Source organism: Ascidia mentula, chromosome 9 (assembly GCF_947561715.1).
Source record: "Ascidia mentula chromosome 9, kaAscMent1.1, whole genome shotgun sequence".
Lineage (NCBI taxonomy): Eukaryota > Metazoa > Chordata > Ascidiacea > Phlebobranchia > Ascidiidae > Ascidia > Ascidia mentula.
The window spans coordinates 2,181,113-2,207,506 of record NC_138574.1 but is presented as its reverse complement, the minus strand read 5'-3'; the positions used below and the strand labels follow the sequence as shown (position 1 = coordinate 2,207,506).

General features: G+C 39.3%; 2 protein-coding genes and 1 pseudogene across 2 annotated transcripts; all 3 read right to left on the bottom strand.

The window, feature by feature from the left end:
- LOC145913781 (organic cation transporter protein-like) lies at nt 1–4,613 on the bottom strand. Its single transcript, XM_083001539.1, has 15 exons — nt 4,468–4,613; nt 4,267–4,383; nt 4,072–4,198; nt 3,905–4,008; nt 3,129–3,283; nt 2,596–2,720; nt 2,297–2,401; nt 2,149–2,235; nt 1,989–2,083; nt 1,797–1,879; nt 979–1,128; nt 640–748; nt 454–572; nt 247–388; nt 1–82 (listed from the first exon to the last, which is right to left on the bottom strand). Exons 1-15 carry the CDS (start codon nt 4,611–4,613, stop codon nt 1–3), a joined length of 1,746 nt encoding a protein of 581 aa, XP_082857665.1.
- A 2,091-nt stretch (nt 4,614–6,704) lies between these two features.
- LOC145913103 (organic cation transporter protein-like) lies at nt 6,705–12,351 on the bottom strand. The gene is made up of 15 exons (XM_083000639.1): nt 12,206–12,351; nt 12,022–12,138; nt 11,829–11,955; nt 11,663–11,766; nt 11,292–11,446; nt 9,452–9,576; nt 8,805–8,909; nt 8,659–8,745; nt 8,489–8,592; nt 8,310–8,392; nt 7,965–8,114; nt 7,497–7,605; nt 7,302–7,420; nt 7,095–7,236; nt 6,705–6,790 (listed from the first exon to the last, which is right to left on the bottom strand). The coding sequence occupies exons 1-15, from the start codon at nt 12,349–12,351 to the stop codon at nt 6,724–6,726; spliced, it is 1,740 nt and encodes a 579-aa protein (XP_082856765.1). The 3' UTR covers nt 6,705–6,723.
- A 2,862-nt stretch (nt 12,352–15,213) lies between these two features.
- Nucleotides 15,214–19,240, bottom strand: LOC145913779 (organic cation transporter protein-like; annotated as a pseudogene).
- Between the last annotated feature and the right edge of the window lie 7,154 nt (nt 19,241–26,394).

Genomic DNA, 26,394 nt, shown 5'->3' with positions numbered 1-26,394 from the left:
TTACATTCGAACACCAATTACTTCGTCATCGTCCTCAAACACGCTGTTCTGATGGAGCACAGCTGAAAAATTTCGGTCGCTCCTAAAAAATTTGATCGCTTCATTGATTCCACAGCGATGTTTTATGGTACCACATGACAAGACAGGATCGCCCAGTCCCTTCTTGGATATGTTTTTAAACAGCAGTCACCAATGCAGAACAGATCAACTGGTCACTACAACCGTAATTTGATACGACATACTTACGTCACACTTTTGTCGTCATCAAGATTGTTAAGATCGACAACTTCACCGGTTTTGTAAAATATTTCTGCTTGTTCGATTGTTTCCATCATCGGTTTGCCGTTGGTTTCGGGAAAGGTTAAAGATATAACGCCAGCAAAGACAGCTGAAAATATGATATGTAAACGCCTGTTTCTACGCCACAATGAGATTAATCGTCTGAATTCGTACCACATACGCCAAACAATGAATTCGGAAGCCAGGAAATTGTGTTCTGCAGTGATATGATATAAGGGGCGCTAATCCCTCCAATTCGAGAAGCAAAGGAAGCGTTCCCGAAACCATTGCTCCTGAACTCACAAAATAACACAAAACAGATTAAGAACAAGTAAGTGAAATGTTTCCAACATAGTTCACCTCAGTACTGTCGGGTAAAGTTCGGTCGTGAAGTTGTAAATTATCGCAAACGATCCGGAAATTCCAAACTTGGCAATGAACGCAAACACGACACCTAGTGTTACCAACGCTGCAATATAATAATAAGTTGGTGTTGGAAACATGATGGCACATAACATAGAGGTTTCGTGTTGTTCATACTTTGAAACATGAAACTTTATTGAGCACATTAAGATATGACGAATAAAATTTTTAATATTCTATTTCACAACAAACTGATCCTATACATCACAACTTTGATATATTTACATAATGTGAGTATTATGGAAAGAAAAATGAAACGTGCAAGTTTAAACGTACTTTTGTCGTCGCCTGCGTACTCATTTACGATCACACTTGCGAGAAGACCAACGCCAGAAATAAAAAACATGGAAGACAAAAGGATTCTTCGTCCTGTTTTATCCATTAATGCCATGCAAAGAAGATATGAGGAAATTTCAAATACGCCATCTGGTGAATACAAAAACAATTTTGCTGGAAAGAAGCACTGTGGACAGTGAAATGGAGGCACACTTTAGCCTTTGCATTGTAGTGATACCATAAAAAACGTTTCGGTTACTTTATTTTACAGTGTAGGCAAATTTCACGCATAATACAAAGGATTATTTGGCAAGACAAAAACTGTCAGTTTCTTTCGCCGTTTCGATTGTCATCATGGGCGTCGATTTTTCAAAGTTTTGTAAAATATTAAGGGTGACTTTTCCAGGTTTTAGAAACACGCAAAAAACATATCGTCAGTCGTATCGCCTTTATAGGCAAACGACGCAAATTCCGTTTCGAAATCCAGGGGTGACAATGCATACGTTGTCACCCCTGTTTGTTTGTAAGGGGTGACATGTCACCGAAGTCACCCCTAAATCGACGCCTATGGTTGTCATACAAAAATAGTTTGTATGGCGACACGTCAAACATCGAATGAAATTTACAATTTTGTATTGCGGAAGAGCCTTTTGTATTATGTGCCTGACAGCATAAAACAACAGACTGTTTACTTGTACATAATAGTCATTGGGATCAAACCAACCACTCTGGGCCATGAGTTTGAGTCAAAGGGAAACGTTCACATACTGTGTACCCTTCTATATTAAATGATTTACTTTATTTAATAAAGGGCTTACTTAACGTGTTGTTGACGAAGACGTCCCCTGCTAATGCCCCGGCATTCAAAGATACTCCATTATAGACCAAACTGTTGGCAAACCTGAAAATTTGTACAAAACGTTCAGTGAGACTGCAGTGTGTTTTATTTAGTACTGTTACCAATATGTTAGTGGTTGCTTATGTTTGCTGCAACCGCATTAGGTACTTACCAGGCAAACACGATCTTAAACGTAGCGATTCGGAGTCCCGGAGTTTTAAAAAGATCGAAATAAGTGTATTTTGTTTCCACCGATTGCAATTGTTTCTAAAGTCCAATACAAATTACGTCAGACAAATTATTACACGATACTTCGAAAAAAGTCGATTTACCAGTTTCTCCTCACCGGATTTTCTTGCTTCCTCCCAATCCTCTTCATCCAAATGCTTTTTGTTAATCCTGGCTATCAGTTTTGTCGCCTATTCGACCGAAAATCAGGATTATCAAAAAAACATTTCATGTACAAACGCACGCCTTTACCCATATTCCTTTCTCGTCCTTTTTCATTGCAAAAAGCCACCTTGGTGACTCAGGAAAGATAACGACAAACAGAATTAGAGGGGCGCTAACCAGCGTGGCCACGAGCTGGAACAATGAATAATACTACGTTATTGATTTGTCCACATTCAATATTCCATAGATCTTTCACAAAAACGGTTATAAATGTGTTCAAAAACGCCAACGTATATCGCAATGTGTTTTGTGTTCACGTTACTTGTCAAGATCGCAGAACAGTTGAAAAATTTACGCAACCAAACTCGTATCTGTATAGTACTTGCCAATAAATTGTGCCAGTTTCTCCAGTAGTAAGCCATACCTCCCAGAACCATATATCCGAGAGCATAATAGATTTGGTAAGCCATTCCAAAAACTGTCCGCCACTGTACTCCAATAACCTCGATGACTGAACGATTAAATGTTAATCGCAGGTGAGGTATATCACAAAAGGTTGAGGTCAAAGTTGGAAAGTTACACTAGTGTGTGATACTTCCAGAAGAACAAACTGCCCAATACTGCTGAAAACATTCACATGTTTTTATTTGAGACGACAAAAAACATGTAATTATTGGCATGTAATTATTGCCAGTAGAGCCGTATTGTAGCAATAAAACATGCCTGGAAGCATCCAGCAGGAATTTATTGAAACTTGTCAATGTTTTCGGCAGTATGGCCTAGTTTCTTTATCCTCAGATAACAAATGATTTTCAGCATAAAAGGGTTCATTTGTGTTGCATGATTTAGTAATGTTATCTGGGCCAAAGAAAAAAATTGGGAACCACCGCGGTAAACCCTAACTATGCACTGTGCTTACTGTACACATAGCCGGACACGACTGTTCCAATTCTAAAGCAGGAAACCAAAGCTCGGAAAACAGAGAACATCTCCACCGAGGTGCTGAACGCCGAACCGAACATGCTTCCAACCGCAAACACCGAGCAAAATACCATGGTTGGTTTGCGTCCAAACCTGCATGTATTTGTTAATGATTGAAAACAAAAATATTGTCGTATCCATACCACTACAGGGACATCCTATGTGTACATGTTAATGTTTAATGCACCAAGGTCCCTGGGGAAAACAATTCGCAAAGTCGGTGCATGGTTTTCATGCCTTGTGTTCCAAGAATTCCATTATTACTGCTATAAAAGTGAGCCACAATGTCACGCCACTAGCGCTGAGCTTACCTCCCGAGCCTATACTGCTGTGTTGTGTACAGTTTCCAGCACATCGTTTTCTGATAATGTTGGCCCTAGTATGACTGTGCAAATGCTAGCTTAAAGCTATGATTTTTTCTCCTAATGTTTACACAAAATGAATGCATTACCCCTGCAAACTTTGTTAGAATACAGTTTTGGAAATTGGTGTTGTCGGAATATCCTATTACCGTTATTGTCAACTAAGACTTAGTAAAATATTTAAAGAACAACTCTTATATAATCCTAAGTCGTTTTGTTTGACGTCTTTTCCTAGATATATTTATTTCGACTGTACTTGAAGGCATCATTAGTTTCGCTATTCAAATAGAAACAGTTTTGGCAGGATGCACAGCAAGCACGAAATATTTCGTTAGAAAAGTTGCCAACAAACCTATCAGAAACATTTCCAAACAGAAACGACCCGACCAACATTCCGACGTAATACATTGAGGTAGTGAATGGTATGAGGTAACTTCGGGTGCACACAAGGTTGAACTACAAGTTAAAATATGAAAAAAAGATAATATTTGATAAAAATGTTTGTCCATTATAGCAAACCTCAGTAACGATAGTCTCAGTAAAGATGCTTCGGTCGTACCAATAACCTTGGTCGCATGGGATAGAGTCAGCTGATTGGTTAACACACGTCAAAGACCCATTGCATGTACCGTAATCGTAATCATATCTACAAACAATTTGGTCGTTTTACATGTGCATGAAATAGAAAAAGGGTTTTGTTGGTAACATTGTTACTTCTTGCAAGTATCGTATTCTTGTGATGACTGGTGGTAAGGTGTTGTGTAGTTGAGAATGTCAGATTCAGTCAAGTTGGGGTAAGCCGTTGAGTTGTCCAACGGCGGAACGTTGCACCTGTAATGATCGCTTGCGGTTGCTTTTGTCATCTGACACCACATATAACGTCATACGATCGTTGCTCTCTGTAAGTAAGCCTACCTGTAATCAGATTCGTATGCAATGAAAACCGATGCCAACGAATGATATCCACCGACCATGCTTGCATAGCCTATGAGAATGCCAACCACTATCTGGTAAAGTCCAATTTCACCAACTTTGTCCAACAGCAAATCGAAGCTTATCATCGTGTTGATTAACTGAATAAGAACGAACAACCTAATCTATCAGTATGTGAACAAGCTGCTTTGCAAAAAACACCAGGTTAGGTGACACACATATTCAAACTTAAACAAATAATGGGGGGTACTGGTACACTTAGTAAACAAACACTGAACGGCTTAATCCCTTTGCTACATAACATTTTTCCTGTCTAAAGAATAAGATTAGCAGTAGGCTGTAGTATTTTTGCTTAATTTTATTTGTAAAATCGTTTTATTGTTCAAAAACATCCATCTGATATGCAATGTGACACACAAACACACCCTGAAGTTTAACCCCAAAGAAATCTCACCGCATGCCATACGAAGCAGTGGTTACAATAAAATATACGCCGCTGCACTCACGCAAGTACACTTGTTTGCACAATGTCTCGAATGTTATTTTTTTCTATGCAAACGTTGTTAAAACCGCCGGATGTTCGCTTTTGAAACAGAGCGTTTGTCTATGTGTTATTGTACGGGTTTTAATCGTTTGATTACTTAGGGACCAACCATTTGAACGTTTCTTCCAGTTTACAAACTATGTTATAACGTTGATGACCTCGCTTGCTAATTACATGGGTACACTAAAATATGTTGCTCTTTGAGACAGTAGAGGGCACAGTGTTTCGACCTGTAAGGTCTTATCAGTTCAGGTGGAGACTGTAGTTTTTAGACCTGTTGCTCTTTGCCTTTGTTACTTTGTAACGACCACCCAGTACATGAATTTTCATTTTGATCTGTAGACTAACACAATTCTCGAGGATTAAGACTTTTTGGCGTTTTTTTCTGACACAACAATTCCAGGCGCATGGAGAAGTATTTAAGTATGAACTCGTAAATCCCTTGGCGTGTCATGAATAATCACCTCTTATCACTCGTGCCAGGGGTTACCGGCTCCTGGATTATCTCATACCAATGGTCATCAAACTTGTGTCGTAATAAGGATCGCAAACGTTGCACGAATGGGCTTAAATACGTGATTAGCAATTCTCGCTGTCAACAAAACAGATAAGATTTGTACAATTTGCAATTCTGCATAAACCCGGCCGATATTTCGCAATATCTGAGAAAATCCTTTTAAAAAAGTTAACATAAATATACAGTGATAGAAAAGGATAAATATGTAAGCTTCAGCATAAAATGTTTTGCAACAAAGTTAATCTTGTGGCGCGCGTGGAAATGAGTAGCAGTGTTTCCTGTTCGTTTGGGCAATTAAATTCCCAACTCGTTTCCTGAAAGTTGAGCGGTCGTACCAACGCACGTCCTACTTGGAACACGTGACTCAGACTATCCAATCCAAAGCGAGATCTTTGAAAACATAAGGTTTCAGAACAGGCTTGTGTGCAATTATCGTTGAGTAAGTTGTCTGTCTAAAGCAAGAGAGGCTTCCTTTTTTATTGGATGAGATTGGACGCACATGACAAATGTTTGAAATAAAACAAATATTCGTTGTTACTCATTACAATTTTTTTTTGCTCAATTGTTAATATTTCATAAATCCTTTTTTGGGATAAAAACTGATTCCATGCATCCTTAATTGTCTTTTCCAAGTCTGCCAGAATCGTAGACGAATTGATTTGTGTCACTATATATCGAAAGATGTTTCTACTTTACAGTTGAAGGTTGTTTTGCGTCACGTATAATACATCAAACATTCTTCATTGCAATATCTGTAATGATATGTGTGTTATGTCTAATCTCAAGAAAAAAATTGTGAGCTTATAATTGATTTCATCACCTCAGTGCGTGTATACACCCTGTCTGCAGCTCTCATTGATTATTATGGCTCTTTTGCGCATATAATATAACAGAATATTTTGTTTCTTTATGCAACCCACTAAACTACGATGTACAGTGGTATTGCAGCCAAACTGGATAAAAACTATTTTCCCTATGTATGCTGACGTCGCCAAGCAAAAGACTTTGCACTGGATAAAACTTGGATTGGAATAGCAAAGTATCCCACGTATTTGCGCCCAAAAGTTATTTTGGTGTTTAATGTATTTAAGCAATGACGTCAAGATAAACTACTACAAGTTTTAATCACTTCCTCCTATTTGGATGAGGCCCATACACACGTGTCAAACACCGATTGTTAGTCATCGTTTTCAAACGCGTCGTTTGGATGAATCACAGCTGAAAAATTCGTGTCTTTGTCACTTCTGAAATAAAATAGGATTTATGACTTATTTCGGTTATGGTTGCCAAACGACTTAATTCAACCCATAATCAATTGAAAAAGTCTCTAATTTATCGTTATCAACGTATCGGTCGCTATGCAGAAGCATAGAACTGACTTACGGGGACAATAAACTAACAGGGTTACCCTAATGAAGCCTCGTTGGTTAATACTTAGGTTTGTTGATCCACGTTAACATTTGATGCCAACAGTTTAGTTATGGAAAAAAGCAACAGCATAGTACAATACTGCTTCTACCGTTTAGTTTTCATTGACGTCACACTTACATCACACTTTTGTCGTCACCTAGCTTGTTGAGATCGACAACTTCACCGGTTTTGTAAAATATTTCTGCTTGTTCAATTGTTTCCATCATCGGTTTGCCGTTGGTTTCGGGAAAGGTCAAAGATATGATGCTGGCAAGGACAGCTGTAAAATATCAATTACAAACTTTGTGCGCAACAGCATGATTAAAAGGTTGTCTGAATTCGTACCACATACGCCAAACAATGAATTTGGAAGCCAGGAAATTGTGTTCTGCAGTGATATGATGTAAGGGGCGCTAACCCCTCCAACTCGAGACGCAAAGGTAGCGTTTCCAAAACCGTTGCCCCTAAAATTGTACAAATCAGCACCGTAGGATTCGAATCATTAGAATTGGAATAAATGCGACCATGAACCGCAAATACCTTATTACAGTTGGGTAAAGTTCGCTCGTGAAGTTGTAAATAATCGCAAAAGATCCGGAAATTCCAAACTTTCCGATAAAGGCAAATACGACACCTAGTGTCACAAGTGCTGCAAGGAAATCAGATTTTTGTGTTATCGACCGTAGATAGGCGCTTGCAGGTTTGAAAATGTAAGGCTTCGCGGTTGTGAAGACAGAACGCTTGATGTAGCTCCAAGCCTTCCAGGAAATGTTTTCATAATTTGTTATGAGGACACCGAGTTTCTATAGCGAACCGATTAATGAAAGAAAGGCTTATGTGCCGTTATATTAACATGATGCTAATGTCACCAGACATAATATTTGGTCAAATTCAAAGCTCTTCTGGTAAAGGAAGCGTTTCTGGTTATGCGCAAGACACATAAAGCACCACATAATGTTCGGACAAAGGTTTTCATTTCTTGTAAACAGATACTTATTTTAGACATACTTTGGTCGTCGCCTGCGTATTCGTTCACAATCACACTTGCGATTAGACCAACGCCAGCAATAAGAAACATGGCTGACAGAAGAGTTCTTCGTCCTGTCTTATCCATGAGGAGCATGCAAGCAATATACGAAGCGATCTCAAATATTCCGTCTGATGAAAACATGAACACATTTTACGGAAAAGTACGTTTATACCATGCCTATTCTTATGTTGGTGTTGGACTATTTTGGATATGCATGTTCTATGTCATATGTTACAGAACATACACCTTGTAACCAAACGAATGAACGTTAACAAACTGTTAACCGCCATTCCACAATAACTGTTTAATTTAAAACCTCTCACTTAACGTGTTGTTGACGAAGATGTCCCCTGCTAATGCCCCGGCATTCAACGATATTCCATGATAGACCAAACTGTTAGCAAACCTGAAAATTTGTACACAACCTGCAGTGAAAAATCTGCGGTATGTTTTATTCAATACTGTTTACCAACGTGTTAGCGGTTATTTTGTTACAACTTACCAGTTGAACATGATTTTAATCGTGGCAATTCGAAGTCCTGGGGTTTTGTAAAGATCAAGAGACGAATATTTTCTTTCAGTTTCCGTCGATTGCTTGGATTCTTTCTAAATTTTTCGACCAGCGATATTAAATTAGTTATTGTTGATTCCTTTGGTAAAAAAACGATTTACCATTTTCTTCTCACCGGCTTTTCTTGCTCCGTCCCAATCTTCCTCTTCCAAATGCTTTCTGTTGATTCTCGCCATCAGTTTTGTCACCTATTGGACCAAAAAACAGGATTACGTAAAAACAAATACAAGTAAGCTTATGGGTTTACCCTTATTCCTTCTTTATCTTTCTCCATGGCAAAAAGCCACCTCGGTGACTCCGGAAGGAAGATGACGAAGATTAGAAGAGGAGCGCTAAAGAGCGTCGCTACGAGCTGGACAATGAACAATACACTCATTAGTTTTTAGATCCAACACCCATGCATTACGCATTGGATCAACACCAGGATAAATGACGCATAAGATGCACGAGCGTAACAGTGGTCTTGGGTCGAAATAAATCAAAAAGAAAACGTATACATTTTCTTTTGGGTTACCAAGCAGATCTGCTTGGCCATAGTGCGCTCCACAGTGGTTCGTCTCTGTTGTTTGGTACTCAGAATAGGTTACCAAACATATCGACGTTGACCGAAAGGTACCACAAAGTGGAAATTAGTGTGTCTGCTAGTGTAAAAGCTAGCACAGTGCCAGTGTCAACAGCTGCACTGATGAGGCCTTACAGGTCGAAACAGTGCGTGTACACACCCTGTCTGCGGCTCTCCAAAACGTATACTATTTTACAAGGTTTACAGGCTTTGCAGTTCAGGCATTGCTGATTGGCAAAAACGATGGCTGTAATCGTGGTGAGGCGATCCTACTAATTATTTGCCATTGCACGAAACATTACTGCGTTATTTTACATAAGAAAAGAACTTGCCATTAAATTGTGCCAGTTCCTCCAGTAATAAGCCATTCCTCCCAAAACCATGTAGCCGAGTGCAAAATATATTTGGAAGACCATCCCAAAAATTGTCCGCCATTGTATTCCAATAACCTCGATGACTAAATTATATAAAAATTAACAGCAGCTCATTTTTAATTGTTATAGGATAGAGATTAATAAGGAATTCTATATCTGTGATATCAGCATAGGTGACATAATTTTAATGGTAATTCAATTTTGTGTTCTGTTTATATTTCGCTAATTCTTTGCACTTGACAATTATGTCATAATTGCTCTTCTGGCACTTAGTTTCTAACGTGTTTATTGGAAACCAACGTTTCGTATGCCATCCGGCGAGACTTCTTCAGGTTTATGTCAACAGTAAAGCATCACGCACATAAAACACTAAAAACGTAGGAAAAACGCAGGAAAAACACAAGGAAAAAGGAATAGATAACACTGGCACCGCTTGCATCGTCACGTGAACCAGGTGTGTAGCGGGGCGTAACATTTACAACAAGTTGTTGTATACAGCAGGAAAATATACGCATTGCTCCTTATCGTTTATGCAATTGTCGTTTTTATGGATGTGGAGCGTCTCCAGGAACAGACGTTTTGTATGATCGTCCTCCATCTCTAGGATTTGCACGTCATCAAAGTTAACTCGGTGGCCGAGTGTGGCAGCGTGTTTTGCCAGTGCTGTCCTCTGGGTGTTCTTCGCTGCAACGTCGCGGCGATGCTCTTTTAACCGAGTCTGTAACCTTCTCCCTGTCTCGCCGATGTACGCTCCACCGCAGTCCTTGCACGGAATGTAATAGACAACGCCTTTTGGTTGGACCGTGCCCTTCTCGATAGGATGAGACAACATCCTGCCCAGTGTTCTGTGTGGCTTAGTGCCTGCGGTCAAGCCACAAGAAACAGCGCCAACTACCGGTACGATCGTTTTGCCATATGTTCCGGTTCTAACAGACACGCTAAGGCGTATGATGTTGGACTATGGTATTGCGGTCTACACTAAGCCACACAGAACACTGGGCAGGATGTTGTCTCATCCTATCGAGAAGGGCACGGTCCAACCAAAAGGCGTTGTCTATTACATTCCGTGCAAGGACTGCGGTGGAGCGTACATCGGCGAGACAGGGAGAAGGTTACAGACTCGGTTAAAAGAGCATCGCCGCGACGTTGCAGCGAAGAACACCCAGAGGACAGCACTGGCAAAACACGCTGCCACACTCGGCCACCGAGTTAACTTTGATGACGTGCAAATCCTAGAGATGGAGGACGATCATACAAAACGTCTGTTCCTGGAGACGCTCCACATCCATAAAAACGACAATTGCATAAACGATAAGGAGCAATGCGTATATTTTCCTGCTGTATACAACAACTTGTTGTAAATGTTACGCCCCGCTACACACCTGGTTCACGTGACGATGCAAGCGGTGCCAGTGTTATCTATTCCTTTTTCCTTGTGTTTTTCCTGCGTTTTTCCTACGTTTTTAGTGTTTTATGTGCGTGATGCTTTACTGTTGACATAACCCTGAAGAAGTCTCGCCGGATGGCAGACGAAACGTTGGTTTCCAATAAACACGTTAGAAACTAAGTGCCAGAAGAGCAATTCTGATTAATTAGTATGCCTGGCAACAAAAATAGCAGTATAATTATGTCATAGTTGTCAGACCATGCATAGAAATTATCATGGTTCAACAACTATGTATACCAAACATGTAAAAATGGATATTGTAAAGCATGTTTCAACGCAAACAAATAAAATAAAAATACATAACCCGGCATTTTGTTTTCTTGTAATATATGCTAACCACATTGTTCTTACTGTACACAAATGAAGCTATAACTGTTGCAAATGCAAAGAAGGCAATGAGGGCTCGGAAAGCCGTGTACATCTCCACCGATGAGCTGTATGTCATTCCAAACATACTTGCAACCGACAACGCGGTGCATACAATCATCGTCGGTTTACGACCAAACCTATAGGTATTTGCCAATCAAACAACAATGTTGACAGTTAAAGCTTTGACTAATATATTGCCTTTGTGTACATGGAAGTTAATGTTTAATGCACTGAAGAACAAAAAAAGCAATTTGCGAAGCCAGTGACTTTTTATCAAAGAAAACCTGACGTTTTCTCCAATAGAAAAGATTAATACGACGTTAATTAGGCATTGAAAAAAGTTGCACACAAACCTGTCTGCCACATTGCCGAACAGAAGCGATCCGGCCAACATTCCGACGTAATACATCGAGGTAGAAAAAGGTATTAGGTAACTTCTGTTGCACACGAGGTTGAACTACAAGTTATACATTGTAGAGATGGAATTTTGAAAATATGCTTGTTATTATTGAACCCTACCTCGGTAACAACAGTCTCAGTAAACATACTTCGGTCGTACCAATAACCTTGATCGCATGGGATAGAGTCAGCTGATTTGTTAACACACGTTAAAGACCCATTGCATGTACCGTAATCGTACCCGTATCTACAAGCATTATTACAATGTTGTGAATCTTATTCTTTAATATGTAACTTAACCCAATCAACGTACTTAATGCAAGTGTCGTATTCTTCTGATGATTGGTCGTAAGGTGTTGTGTAGTTGAGAATGTCAGATTCAGTCAAGTTGGGGTAAGCCGTTGAGTTGTCCAATGGCGGAACATTGCACCTGGAACGGTTGCACTGGTTTACCAACATAAGTTTGCCATATCGTTGCCTTTTGTAAGTAAGCTTACCTGTAGTCAGATTCATATGCAATGAAAACAGTTGCCAACGAATGATATCCTCCGACAGCGCTGGTGTAGCTTAAAAGAATGCCAACCACAATCTGGTAAAGTCCAATTTCACCAACTTTGTGCAACAGAAAATCGAAGCTGATCATCGTGTGGATTAACTGAATAAGAATGAACAACCTAATCTATCAGTATGTGAACTAACTGCTTTGCAAAAAACACCAGATTAGGTGACACACATTTTTAAACTTAAACAAATAATTGGGGTGTACTGGTACACTTAGTAAACAAACACTGAACGGCTTAATCCCTTTGCTACATACCATTTTTCCTGTCTACAGAATAAGATTAGCAGTAGGCTGTAGTATTTTTGCTTGACATTAAGTCTAGAATCGTTTTATTGTTCAAAAACATCCATCTGATAGGCAATGTGACACACAAACACACCCCGAAGTTTAACCCCAAAGAAATCTCACCTCATGCCAGACGAAACAGTGGTTACAATAAAATATACGCCGCTGCACTCATGCAAGAACACTTGTTTGCGCAATGTCTCGAGTGTTATTTTTTTTCTATGCAGACATTTTTAAAACCGCCAGATGTTCGCTTTTGAAACAGGGCGTTATCCATGTATTTTTGTACGGGTTTTAATCGTTTGATTACTTAGGGACCAACCATTTGCACGTTTCTTCCAGTTTACAAACTATGTTATAACGTTGATAACTTCGCTTGCTAATTACATGGGTACACTAAAATATGTTGCTCTTTGAGACAGTAGAGTGCACAGTGTTTCGACCTGCAAGGTCTTATCAGTTCGGGTGGTGACTGTAGTTTTTAGACCTGTTGCTCTTTGCCTTTGTTACTTTGTAACGACCACCCAGTACATGAATTTTCATTTTGATCTGTAGACTAACACAATTCCCGAGGATTAGGACTTTTTGGCGTTTTTTTTCTGACGCAACGCAATTCCAGTCGCAAGTATTTAAGTCTGAACTCGTAAATCCATTGGCGTATCATGAATAATCACCTCTTATCACTCGTGCCAGGGGTTACCGGCTCCTGGAATATCTCACATGAGTGGTTATCAAAACTTGTGCTATAATAAGGATCGCAAACGTTGCACGAATGGGCTTAAATACGTGATTAGCAATTCTCGCTGTCAACAAAACAGATAAGATTTGTACAATTTGCAATTCTGCATAAACCCGGCCGATATTTCGCAATATCTGAGAAAATCCTTTCAGAAAAGTTAACAGAAATATACAGTAATAATGTATTAAAAATCCCAACACAGCGATCTTTAGACAGCTCAGATCGATTTATTGAGAGAAAAATATATTTCGCCTAAAACGGCATCATCAGTTTCTCCATTTACCAAAACTTATTCAGAAATATACAGTGATAGAAAAGGATAAATATGAAAGCTTCAGCATAAAATGTTTTGCAACAAAGTTAATCTTGTGGCGAGCGTGGAAATGAGTAGCAGTGTTTCCTGTTCGTTTGGGCAATTAAATTCCCAGCTCGTTTCCTGAAAGTTGAGCGAAGCGATCGTACCAACGCACGTCCTACTTGGAACACGTGACTCAGACTATCCAATCCAAAGCGAGATGATCTTTGATACGTGGAATGGTGTTGGGCAATCCCAACACTTTCTTCGACTTGGGACGGCAAACAGTATTCTTTTTTTTGGAAACGATTCCTTGCTGCAACTTGTATCAGGGTTAGTGACGTAGATCGGGATCCAAATTGGCAACGGCCTCTGTATGAAAGTCCTACACCGGCCAATCCTCGAACTTGGAATTGAGGTAATCCAAATGTTTGCTTCTGCAGCAATTGACAGTTGGCAATTGACTTGGCTGAGAATTCTTCGGTTCACCAGATACGACAGGCTAAGCCCAATGTTTAAATTTCCCTCTCTTCTGCGTCTGGTTTCATAGAAAATGATCCCCTCATAATCACTTGGAAGGCACCAATGCAAAAACGAATACAGAGGAAACAATTGCCTTTATCTCACATATCCCTTACCCATGTCCTTACTGTGAACGGAGACGGGCAATATTGAAAACTTCGAGCTTTTCAAGCTGTGTACGGGCGTATATTAAGAATCGCATAGATTGCCAGGCGCATCGCTTCCAAAAGTAATTAATGGTTAGAGAGGAAATGAAAGAGCGAGGAAGCTGAGCGTAGTTTGAAAACACCATACGGTTATTTAAGCTTGCGTTTGCACAGTAAGACTTAGGCCAATGCTATCAAAAACGCTTTATTGTAAATTTCAGACAATGCAGTGGTCGGCTCGGTGATTAACTCGGCGCTAGTGGCGTAACATGATGGCAATTTTGCACACTTTTATCGCATACCTAGCGCATGCTTTTGTATAGATTGCGTAATTTTGTGTCTTCACTAATCTTTTAATTATTGCCATGCCTGTATTTCGTACAACTTGCCAACTCGTTAATTACATCCGAAAGCGTTTCTTTTCACAGTTGCTTCAGTCTTTAGTACAACTTGATCAGATGACAGTTACCGCGTCGCTGCGGCACTTTTTCACAACGATTCGCCAAAAATGAAAACATTTATTGTCTACCAGTATTTGGTTTCTTTTGTCAATATTTGGCGAATGTGGCTCTTTGTATTTGTTGTTTGGTTTTCCAGATTGCATGTGTTTGTGTAAAAAACAGCAAAAAGAGTTATTCGTTTGCCCGAAGACTCAAAGGCCTTTATTATAATTTTTATTGTCGAAATGTCCCTAAATGCGGTGCAAGGTGCTATATACACAGCATACACACATGTCAGTGTTACAGCAAATCTATTTTGGGGGCGCTTAAAATCGACATTGATGCGTCACAATGGGTTTTGGATATAGGAACCGTTTTCTAGAGAAAGTGTGTGTATCTACTACTACTACTTCTTTACATTTGCTCATTTGGGTTTAGTGTAGAGCGTACTATCATCGCACTACCATACATATACATTCTTGATTCGATTTCAGCTTCACTAAAATTTGATATAATTTACAATCGAACACCAATTGTGACGTCATCGTCCTCGAACGCTTTGTTCTGATGAACCACAATTGAAAGTTTTCTGTCGCGGTCGCTTCTGCAACAAATCGGCTTGTTCATGGATTGGTTTTGAAACAGGCATTACGTCATCAAATATACTGCTGACTTATCATCAAAGCTCAACTACTTACGTGGTACTTGCGTTACACTTTATTTGTACGTCGACGACATCATACTTACGTCACACTTTTAGCGTCTCCCATCTTGTTGAGATCGACAACTTCACCGGTTTTGTAAAATATTTCTGCTTGTTCAATTGTTTCCATCATCGGTTTGCCGTTGGTTTCGGGAAAAGTCAAAGATATAACGCCAGCAAGGACAGCTGAAAATATGATATTTAAACGCCCGTTTCTGCGCCACAATGCGATTAATCGTCTGAATTCGTACCACATACGCCAAACAATGAATTGGGAAGCCAGGAAATTGTGTTCTGCAGTGATATGATATAAGGGGCGCTAATCCCTCCAATTCGAGAAGCAAAGGAAGCGTTCCCGAAACCATTGCTCCTAAACTCACAAAATAACACAACAAGATTAAGAACAAGTAAGTAAAAACTATCCAACATAGTTTACCTCACTACTGTCGGGTAAAGTTCGGTCGTGAAGTTGTAAATTATCGCAAACGATCCGGAAATTCCAAACTTTCCGATGAAGGCGAATATGACACCTAGCGTCACAAGTGCTGCAATATAATGATAAATTGGTTTTTAGGCACATACTTCCTTGCAGAGCAGAAGGATACGAAGATATTCATACTGAAAATTAGGCCTGTCGTGTAACTTGAAAGGGTATATTAGTAAATGTCATCCGTACTTTGGTCGTCGCCTGCGTATTCGTTCACAATCACACTTGCGATTAGACCAACGCCAGCAATAAGAAACATGGCTGACAGAAGAGTTCTTCGTCCTGTCTTATCCATGAGGAGCATGCAAGCAATATACGAAGCGATCTCAAATACTCCGTCTGTTGGTGGACAGAAAACGTGTGTTTTTCAGTTTTGAAAACGTTACTGAACAGCAAAGTATTCACCAGATGTAGTCGTATATTATAGCTTATCGTTATATCTGTTGGACTATTTTTGATAAACATGTTAGTTACTTTTTCATGGCACAGAATAAACGCTCTTGACCATTATATAAACGAATGGGAAACGTTATTTTACAGGTTACCTATTCACCATGAACGTTAGTTTTAGGAAAACGTTTCTGTAAATTGTGTAACCTGCAGACAGATGGTTTCTGTAAATGTTGTATAACTATATACATTAGGTAGAAATTGTCAGAGCCTGTTGCAACATAATGGGGATGATTCCCAGAATTAATTAACAAGCATTTACCATGAATATTTTATTTTATTTTAATAAAGCTCGTACTTAACGTGTTGTTGACGAAGATGTCCCCTGCTAACGCCCCAGCATTCAACGATACTCCACTATACACCAAACTGTTGGCAAACCTGAAAAAAAAACAGTGACACAAAACTGCTGCAAACTCATTATAATGACGTCTACACAGCTTACCAGTTGAACATGATTTTAATCGTGGCGATTCGAAGTCCTGGGGTTTTGTAAAGATCAAGAGACGAATATTTTCTTTCAGTTCCTGACGACTGCTCCAATTCTTTCTAAAGTTTAAAGCCAACGACGTCATTCAGTTTTTTCTACCTTTCTTCAAAGTTTTACCGCTTTTACTTCTCCAGCTTTTCTTGCTCCGTCCCAATCTTCTTCATTCAAATGCTTTTTGTTGATTCTGGCCATTAGTTTTGTCACCTATTGGAAGTATCAGGATTACCAAGTATATTATTTTTGTTATAAGAGCTGTTTATTGAACATTATGTCAGACAGGGTCAGCAACAAATTATTTTAAGTAAAGTATTTTGCACCAAACCACAAGCCCACAAGCCTTTACCCGTATTCCCTCCTTATCTTTCTTCATGGCAAAAAGCCATCTCGGTGACTCCGGAAGGGTGACAACGAAAACAAGAAGAGGAGCGCTGAACAGCGTGGCTACGAGCTGGACAATGAACAATACACATAGTAGTTTTTACGTTTAACACTCATTTCGTCATAAATCAAAGTCAGCAATAATCGGAAAGTATCGCAAAGTAGAAATCTGTGTGTCTGCTAGTTTCAAAGCTAGCCCAGTACCACAGTCACCAGCTGCACTGATAATACCTTACAATTCCAAACAGTGCATATGCACATGACTGCAGATCTAAACGCTAGCAATATTTTATTTTATTATCTGATGATCGCTTGTAGAATCGGCTATATATATGTGTTGAGGCCAAATGTAGCATACAATTACAATCCTAATGTAAAGGGCAGTGTTTTTCAGCTAAAGAACGTGAAGGTTATCAGTCCGTAAACAAAACACATGTATGCCAAAAACTTACCATTAAATTGTGCCAGTTCCTCCAGTAATAAGCCATTCCTCCCAAAACCATGTAGCCGAGTGCAAAATAGATTTGGTAAACCATCCCAAATATTGTTCGCCATTGTATTCCAATAACCTCGATGACTGAATGACAAGAAGTTCAAAAGCAACTTTCTTGCAATTGGCATAGGATGAAATATTAATAAAACGAAGGCACACTTTTCTATACGTGATATTTGAAGGGACGAAAAAAGTATACGACATAGAAAACCCATAGCTAATATGCTAAGCATGGTATAGTGAAAACGTTTTTAATACGACTGTGTTACCTTGCAGCACTGATGATGAACACAGAAGTGTTTACAATACAATAACGTTATTAAAAGATTGGGTCCAACGACAGCAGGTTGGCTTCAACAATATAGACTGAAGGGCTTACTGTACACATAGGATCCGATGACTCCTCCGTACCTGAAGAAGGCAATTAGAACTCGGAAAGCCGTGTACATCTCCACCGATATGCTGTACGCCATTCCAAACATACTTGCAACTGACAACGCGGTGCACACGATCATGGTCGGTTTACGACCGAATCTGTTGGTATTTGTTAATGATTGAAAACTGAATTCTGTCTTATTAACACAGCAGGTCTGCCAATCTACGTGACTTATTCGCCAAAGTCACCTCAGAAAACAAGTCACAGTGGTTTTCTACCCATTCCTCAAAGAGAAAATATCATTCCACGTTTCGTTGAGAAAACAGTTTTGCCACGAAATAAAAAGTTAGAAAATGTTGGACAAAAACCTGTCTGCCACATTTCCGAAGAAAAAAGACCCGACCAACATTCCGACATAATACATTGAGGTAGAGAAAGGTATGAGGTAGCTTCGTTCACACACGAGGTTGAACTACAAGTTAAAGTATGTAGAAAATAGGTGGAAAAATTTACAAAAGCATTTGTTCAGCAAACCTCGGTAACAACAGTCTCGGTGAAGATACTTCGGTCGTACCAATAACCTTGGTCGCATGGGATAGAGTCAGCTGATTGGTTAACACACGTTAAAGTCCCATTGCATGTACCGTAATCGTACCCGTATCTACAAGCAATATTATGTTATGGAGGCCCACGATTTAGTCTTTTTAATTTGAAATAGGTTTTTGTTGATCACTCAATTACTTGGAACACGTGTCGTATTCTTCTGATGATTGGTCATAAGGTGTTGTGTAGTTGAGAATGTCAGATTCAGTCAAGTTGGGATAAGCCGTTGAGTTGTCCAATGGCGGAACATTGCACCTGTTAAATGCATTCGTACTTTATTAGTCAACACAGCGACGTTCGACCTTTTCGGCCGAAATTGCGTTCGATTTGCAAATGATATCGTGCAATTTATGTTCCTATGTCCACAGCAGGTGGGACAAACCTTGTTTAACACAACAGATCAAATCCTGTAAGCCTACCTGTAATCAGATTCGTATGCAATGAAAACAGTTGCCAACGAATGATATCCTCCGATAGCGCTGGTGTAGCTTAAAAGAATGCCAACCACAATCTGGTAAAGTCCAATTTCACCAACTTTGTGCAACAAAATCAAAGCTTATCATCGTTTTATGTTACTCAGTTCGAGTCTAGAACCTGATCAAATCTGCATGCCAATAAACTGCTTTGTGGCAAACACCAGCTTTGACAAAGTTCTGAACCTAACAAATAACCGCACCAGCGGCGAAGTGATGTGTTGCGGCCTGCTGTGAACAAACACCTTTGCACACAACTGCGCGTTCTGTTCATGCACGGATGTAAACCCGATAACACCTTTCAAACATATCAAACAATCTGTGAACTGCATACATACGGAACATTACATGTGGAAACAGAGGCCATATGTATGCAGCTAATAGAAAATTTAGAATACATCAAAATACAAAAAGGGCATGGATTAGTTATCCACATTTAATATCGTTGCTTTTTTAATACTATTGTGAGTCAAACAGCGTCTTTGATTCAATATGGCTGCGGTGCGACTCTCGACGATTTATGAAACACCTCATATCGCCAAGGCTACGCAGTGGGACAATGCAATCTTGGTACGCGAGAGTTATGCATTGTTTCTGCTGTGTTTGTCTGTCCACACTGAATACGACTAGCTCAAAAGTATTTGAACAAAAAACAAAAAATCGCTTAAATCTTTACAGCCACCACATATAAAAAGAAAATATAATATATATACATACAATATACCATTTCAGATACCTATAGTTCCTGAAATTTGATCACTGAAGCATCAAAGGCAGCTTATGGTGTTTCAATTGACGTTCATGCAACTACATACAAAAAACGCTGACTTGCACAATGACCACACCAATGCAAATACATTTGTGTGCACAAAGTTCCCAGTTTTGTGTACAGAATTGCGGGGATACCGCTTCCATTTATTGAAAACCCGACTCCATTGCGGTAAGCGGGTATTGTTATCAGTATTTTGTGGTTTAGATTTTATAGCCAACACGTACTGGCCCCAACATGTTAAGTTTTGATCTGTTGTTGGGAAGAGTAGGAGAAATGGGATTAAGTCAGGTCATTGTTGGTCTTCTTTTTGGATACTTCAGCATGGTCGGAGGATATCATGCACTGGCAACTGTTTTTATCGCTTACGAACCGGACTACAGGTGGGTGAATTACCTTCAAAACACACCGTTTTCATATACCCAAAAGACAAAGCTGAGCAAGTGTTGTACAGGTTTACAACTTGACAGAATTTCACATGAAATTGTTGTAGAAATGACAAAAGAATACCAGACGCACAAAGTATTGAACTTTAACCCACATACTTCTTAACTTGCTTTTTTGACAAACATTAGTGATCACGCCAAATGTATTTCAAAGCGAAAGGCCCTATTACGGCATTCGGCCACTGCCTGGCACAAACTATAATACCAGCTTGACTAACTAGTTAATGTATTGTTTGTGCTCAGGTGCAATGTTCCGCCATTGGACAACTCAACGGCTTACCCCAACTTGACTGAATCTGATATTCTCAACTACACAACACCTTATGACCAATCATCAGAAGAATACGACACGTGTTCCAAGTAACTTTTATAAGATCTTGCTAATAGCCTGGAGTTCAGATCACCAAAATCGTATACATAATAAAAATAAATATGACTTATCCTTGACTGTTGGTTTAAACTACATATTCTGTAGGTATAGTTACGACTATGGTGAATGCGATGGGACGTTGTCGTGCGTGAATATGTCAGCAAATCACATCCCATGCGACCAAGGTTATTGGTACGACAGAAGTCTGTTCACTGAGACCGTTATAACAGAGGTAAATTAGTGAAAAAATCTGAATCCAATAATCAAACAATAAGCGATCTATGCTTTAAACATTTTATTACAGTTTAACCTCGTGTGCGATCGGAGTTATTTAACTTCCACTCTCAATTTCAATGTATTACCTTGGCATGCTGGTGGGATCTTTTCTGTTTGGAAATGCGGCCGACAGGTAACGTATATTACACACGGGCATACAAGTTTTGTATCGATACAAGTTAACCACTCAAAATAGGTCATTAAATTGCAAACTTATGTGACGTAGCGACTTTGGTAAGTAGATTTAAATGAGTAGATAACCATACCAGCGCCATGCAAAGAACGTGGCGAAGCATCAATCTTAAAACAACCCTTTGTCTGTCATTGCCGTGTGCCTTCAGTACTATGACATATTCTAGAGGAGCCCCCCGTCTCGCTCATTTGGTTCCGCCCCTAATTTCATCGCCACTAAAATTTCGTATAACCAAGTGCGCTTGTTCGCAAAAAGTGGCCGGCAATAAAATTTGTGCATATATAATATCAGGAGCCATTTGCAGCACCTGATTAAGCGAAGAGAAAGTGCGTGTGAATAAATCAATTAAGTGGTGAAAATGAGTGCGCCAGTAACTAAAGTGATTACAGACCTGAGACTGAACGGCGGTCTGTTGGAAATTTAATAACAGCCATTCTGACTGTTACAACCTCAAAGGTTTGGACGGAAACTGACGATAGTTGTGTCAGCGGTCCTCGCTACGGCCAGTATGTTCGGTTTGACATACAGTACATCGGTGGAGATGTACATGATTTTCCGGGTTCTTATTTCATGTTTTAGATATGGTGGAACTATTGGAACGTTTGTATGCAGTGAGGATAATACGGCTTTTTATTATTGTACTCGCTTTAAAGGGAATAATGTAAGTTACGCATTACAACATTGCTAAACTTTGTAGAAGGAAACAGGCTTAAAATCGAAAATTAAAAAAATGAGGTACAATTCAGGAATATTAACGACATGATAACAAGTTGCTTACAAAGACATAATTTGTTGGCCTATTTTAACCAACATGTTGAATGTGTGGCCATCGAAAGTATATGGACAGCAACAGTTTGTTGAAACTTATAATATATTTATTTCAGAGAAATAAAAATCAAAATGCCAGCATCTAGCTTACTTTCTTATTTAGTTATGGAAATCCTCGGGGCAGAGTGGCGTACAGCATTTGGGATGGTTTACCAAATTTTCTTTGCGCTCGGTTATATGGTTCTTGGTGGAATGACTTACCATTGGAGGGAGTGGCACCAATTAATGGTAATTGATACGTTTGCCTGCAGAAGGCTTTATCTATGACAGCTTAAGAGTATCGTTGCATTATCCAAGGTCAACTGCCACAGAATTAGTAGTTTGTAAATCGTTTGTCATGTGGAGTTAAGCCGAACATAAAAAAAATAGCCAAGAGGCTGCAGTTTTTGTCTCAAAATTGCCATTGTACCTCTGGAGTGGGGAAATTATGTGCTGCCTATCACACTGCTAAGTTGTATATATCCACAGTGCAAATAACTTGCGTTATATTTAGCTGGTGGCTACGCTCTTTAGCGCTCCTCTCGTTATTGTGTCCATAATCGTCCCGGAGTCACCGAGGTGGCTTTTCGCCATGGAAAAAGACAAACAAGGCATAAAGGTAGGAAACAGAGCCAAGTTTTACCATAAAACAAATGACATTTGAGCACTTGTTTCAAATAGGTTACAAAACTGATGGCGAGAATCAACGGAAAGCAAATACAAGAAGAAGATTTTGAAGAAGCCAGAAAACTTTGGTTTCTCAACGTTTCAGAAAACGGCAACCGAAAAAGAATTTTCAGCAAAATATTCCTTTCTTGATCTATTCAAAACACCAAGGGTTAGATTGACAACTTTCAAAATCATGTTTGGTTGGTAAGTAAGTAATAGACAACCTATATTTTACTGTCGATAAGTTTATTGAAACCTCAAAAATAGGTTTCAACAAACATGGTCTAAATATCGTAGACAATAACACAATAACACGTTTATTGGAGAGGAAAATATTTGATAATTCTCACAGGTTTGTGAACAGTTTGGTCTACTACGGAATTTCACTAAACGCGGGGTCCCTGGCTGGTGACATCTTCGTCAACAACACTTTAAGTATGCTCTGAATTGCAGACTAAGATCAAACCACAATAATCAATTATCTTGTATCCGCTAGACGGCGTGTTTGAGATTGCGTCATACGTCGCCTGTTGGTTGCTTATGGACAGAATCGGGCGACGCCTCCTTCTCTCCGCTATGTTTCTCGTGTCTGGGTTAGGTCTCATTGAAAGCGTGATTACTAACGAATATGCCGGTGAAAACCAATGTCAGTTGAATATTATAAAGTCTGCACGAGAAACTGCTGCCCACAAACGTAACGAAATGGAATAATTGACTTAGGCACCGATACGTGAATTTTTGCACGTCAAGTTTTGAATTAACACTTGTTGGTGTCAATAATCCAATTTAACAGAGGCATCAGGTTTAGCTTGAATTTTATGGTAAACGGACAAGCACATTTAAAGACGTCTTCTAACAAGATTGAGCAATAATGCTTTTACACTTGCCAAAGTACTTTGGTTCAATAGTATAGACCCAGTATTATCAAATATCATTCTTTTCATTTTTACACTTAGATAATTTCCAACTCGTATATCTTTTTCAAACCAGAATATTTTCTACAGCACTTTTGACACTTGGTGTCGTGTTTGCATTTATCGCCAAATTTGGAATTTCTGGGTCGTTCGCGATCATCTACAATTTCACAGCGGAACTTTACCCGACTATACTCAGGTAAACTTCTAGTCGCCCAATCCAGTATTGTATCAATGAGTTGTAATTTCCGAAGCTTTCAGGAGCAATGCTGTGGGAATCGGATCAGTGGCTGCCAGAGTCGGGGGAATCACCGCACCTTACATCATATCCATTCAAAACTCCGTATCGTAGCTGCCCAACTCCATATTTGGTGTCTGTGGTGCGTAGTTAAAGATAACTTGCATTTTGAACATCCCTGTTTGAAACTAATTTATTGAAAATTAAGAACGTCTCCTACATTATACTGTTGTGCATAAGTATTTTTGGTGTGCGACGCACTTTACTTTATTTCAGTGCTTTCCAACCTTTTTCAGTTCGCCACCAACTTTTAATGCAAGTTTTATTGTGCGACCCACAATGATATATGACCAAACAAATGAAAAACAATTTAATGAGAAAGAGTAAATGATAAAATGTTGCATAAATGTTACGGAATGATTATGCAATAATTTCGTGATCTAATAAGAAACTGTAACATTTAGAAATGCTTCGCGACCCACTGGTTGGGAAGCACTGCTTTATTTGATTCTATTTTTTCCGAAAAACTAAATTTTTTAATTTCAAAATTCTAAAAACAGGGAACTTTGTAAAATCTCGGGATTATAATGGGAAGGTTTCACAGTGGATAAACAGAGGTGTTTTTTAATATTTTGGTAACCCACATAAATGGTAACTTGCTTGTCTGTTTATCGCAACACCAACGCTGAACCTATTTGGTCGAAACAGAGCACCTGCTTGCAGCTCGTTAAAAAAAAATTAATCAGTTGGGATCTGTTTACGTTTCCAGACTAGATCTCTAATGAAACCGGGGTTTAAAACTAAAAAATCGTGTTATTTGAGTATAGCGGGGTTGTAAACACGGGGTAATTATTTCCCTAATTAATAGCATGGCTGATAATTGCATTCATGACTTTCCCACAATTTGACAGCTTTGATTGCCTGTGTTTTGTCCTTGACATTGCGTGAAACGAACGGAAAACCAATGATGGAAACGATTGAACAAGCAGAAATATTTTACGAAACCGGAAGAGTTGTGGATCTCAAGCTCAGAAACAAAAACAATGAGAGGTAAGAATATGTACAATCTTTTAGTTTACCAATTTTAGAAGTTCACCTAAGTTTGGGTTTGTTCGGCAAATTATAGCTAAGGTTTGGCAAAGTTTAGGCCAAAAGAATATATCAGTATACTGTTTATTGATTCAATATTTGGGGAGGGGAGTTCTTTAAATTTTGTATGGGTTTATTCAACAACGTCGCTTCAACTTTTGCTCGCTCTTAAACACTTACTTTATTTATCATCCTCAAGACAAAATCCTACCAGATAAGCAAAATGCAACAAAATTTACTTTCACATACTGTGACGCCGAATAGTTGAAAACACAGTTTCTCCTTAAAATTTGTAAATCCGTCTTCCCTTTACTGACACCTCAATTCATTTGGAGTCTTTTTTGTTACGAATCGTAAATTCATTCCAGATCGAATACAATATAGTGTTTGTGAAGTGACCAATCGCTGTGCTTGTTTCAGATGTGACAAAGACTCGGGATTCAACGCGATGCCACATGTCAATGATGCGTTTGCGGACAATGACGATGCTGGTGTCGGCGTTTGGCTGTAAATTCGTTTTATATAGTAGAATTGTAATTGTAGTTTTCGATTAATAGCTTGTAGATGAACGGTACAGATGTTAATCTCGATCTTCAAGCACATGTGCCTTTTTTCTTTATAATTTTAAATGTAGGAGTGTAACATTTTTAGCTTGTTGGACGACTCTGGGTCCGCATTCACTAAAGGTTCAGCCTTCCTTTTTTAAGTGGTAATCGTTCAGGCCCGTTTACACCACAAACGACTCCGTGTTTGTTTTATTGTGCGCGTGTGCTGAGTTGTGTTGGGATGGGATGTGCCGGTCTGTGCTGGGATGTGCTCGCTTTTGCTCGACGAGCAAAAATTTCGGGCACAGTTGGGCACATTCGGGCACACATTGATGCAAAAGTGCAAGGCGACTGCTTAAAAGGAGAGGACATATATTATTTTAGTGGTGGTTGTGTGGTGTGACCGCGTTTGACATGTGAGCGATTGTTTTTAAGCGTATGAAATGGTGCCGTAACTGCATTACAAAGCGGTGTGTGGAACGGCGTCTCAGCGGGATGCTGCTGTGGAAAACCATTCGTTCAATTATACCATCTTTGTTTTCATAATCTGTGGTGTTTGGTTCAACACATACTGTAGTGTTACCTTCCGTCGTAAAAAATTACGTAAAAACAGTACATGCCTAACTATGAAAAACAGTACATGCTTTTGTTAAAGAATATGTACAGCCAATAGCAAAAACATCAATTTGTACCAACAATACCGCTGGCGGGGCTGAGAAATGTAAGGCGAGACTGACATCCTGAAAAAATTATCAACGTAACTTGTCACTTGTCGGTTTCGTGTTCATTACCGGAAAATCCCCTTAGTCGAGCTCGATTATTCCAGTAGTGTAAACACCGTGTGTGCCAGACTGCACTGTGTCGTGCCAAACTGTGTTCGTCCGTGAATCGCACTTTAAAGTTTATCGTCCTTGAATCCTAATGGAGT

What these genes read in the sequence shown, in the direction of transcription:
- LOC145913781 (XM_083001539.1), bottom strand. Translation starts at nt 4,613, where the DNA reads ATGATAAGCTTCGATTTGCTGTTGGACAAAGTTGGTGAAATTGGACTT. An exon ending in CTGAGACTATCGTTACTGAG is followed by an intron (nt 4,009 to 4,071) that starts GTTTGCTATAAT and finishes TTTAACTTGTAG; the next exon opens with TTCAACCTTGTGTGCACCCG. An exon ending in AGGACGAGAAAGGAATATGG is followed by an intron (nt 2,236 to 2,296) that starts GTAAAGGCGTGC and finishes TCGGTCGAATAG; the next exon opens with GCGACAAAACTGATAGCCAG.
- LOC145913103 (XM_083000639.1), bottom strand. Translation starts at nt 12,351, where the DNA reads ATGATCAGCTTCGATTTTCTGTTGCACAAAGTTGGTGAAATTGGACTT. An exon ending in GCATATGAATCTGACTACAG is followed by an intron (nt 12,139 to 12,205) that starts GTAAGCTTACTT and finishes CAACCGTTCCAG; the next exon opens with GTGCAATGTTCCGCCATTGG. An exon ending in CTTTACCCAACTGTAATAAG is followed by an intron (nt 7,421 to 7,496) that starts GTATTTGCGGTT and finishes GTACAATTTTAG; the next exon opens with GGGCAACGGTTTTGGAAACG.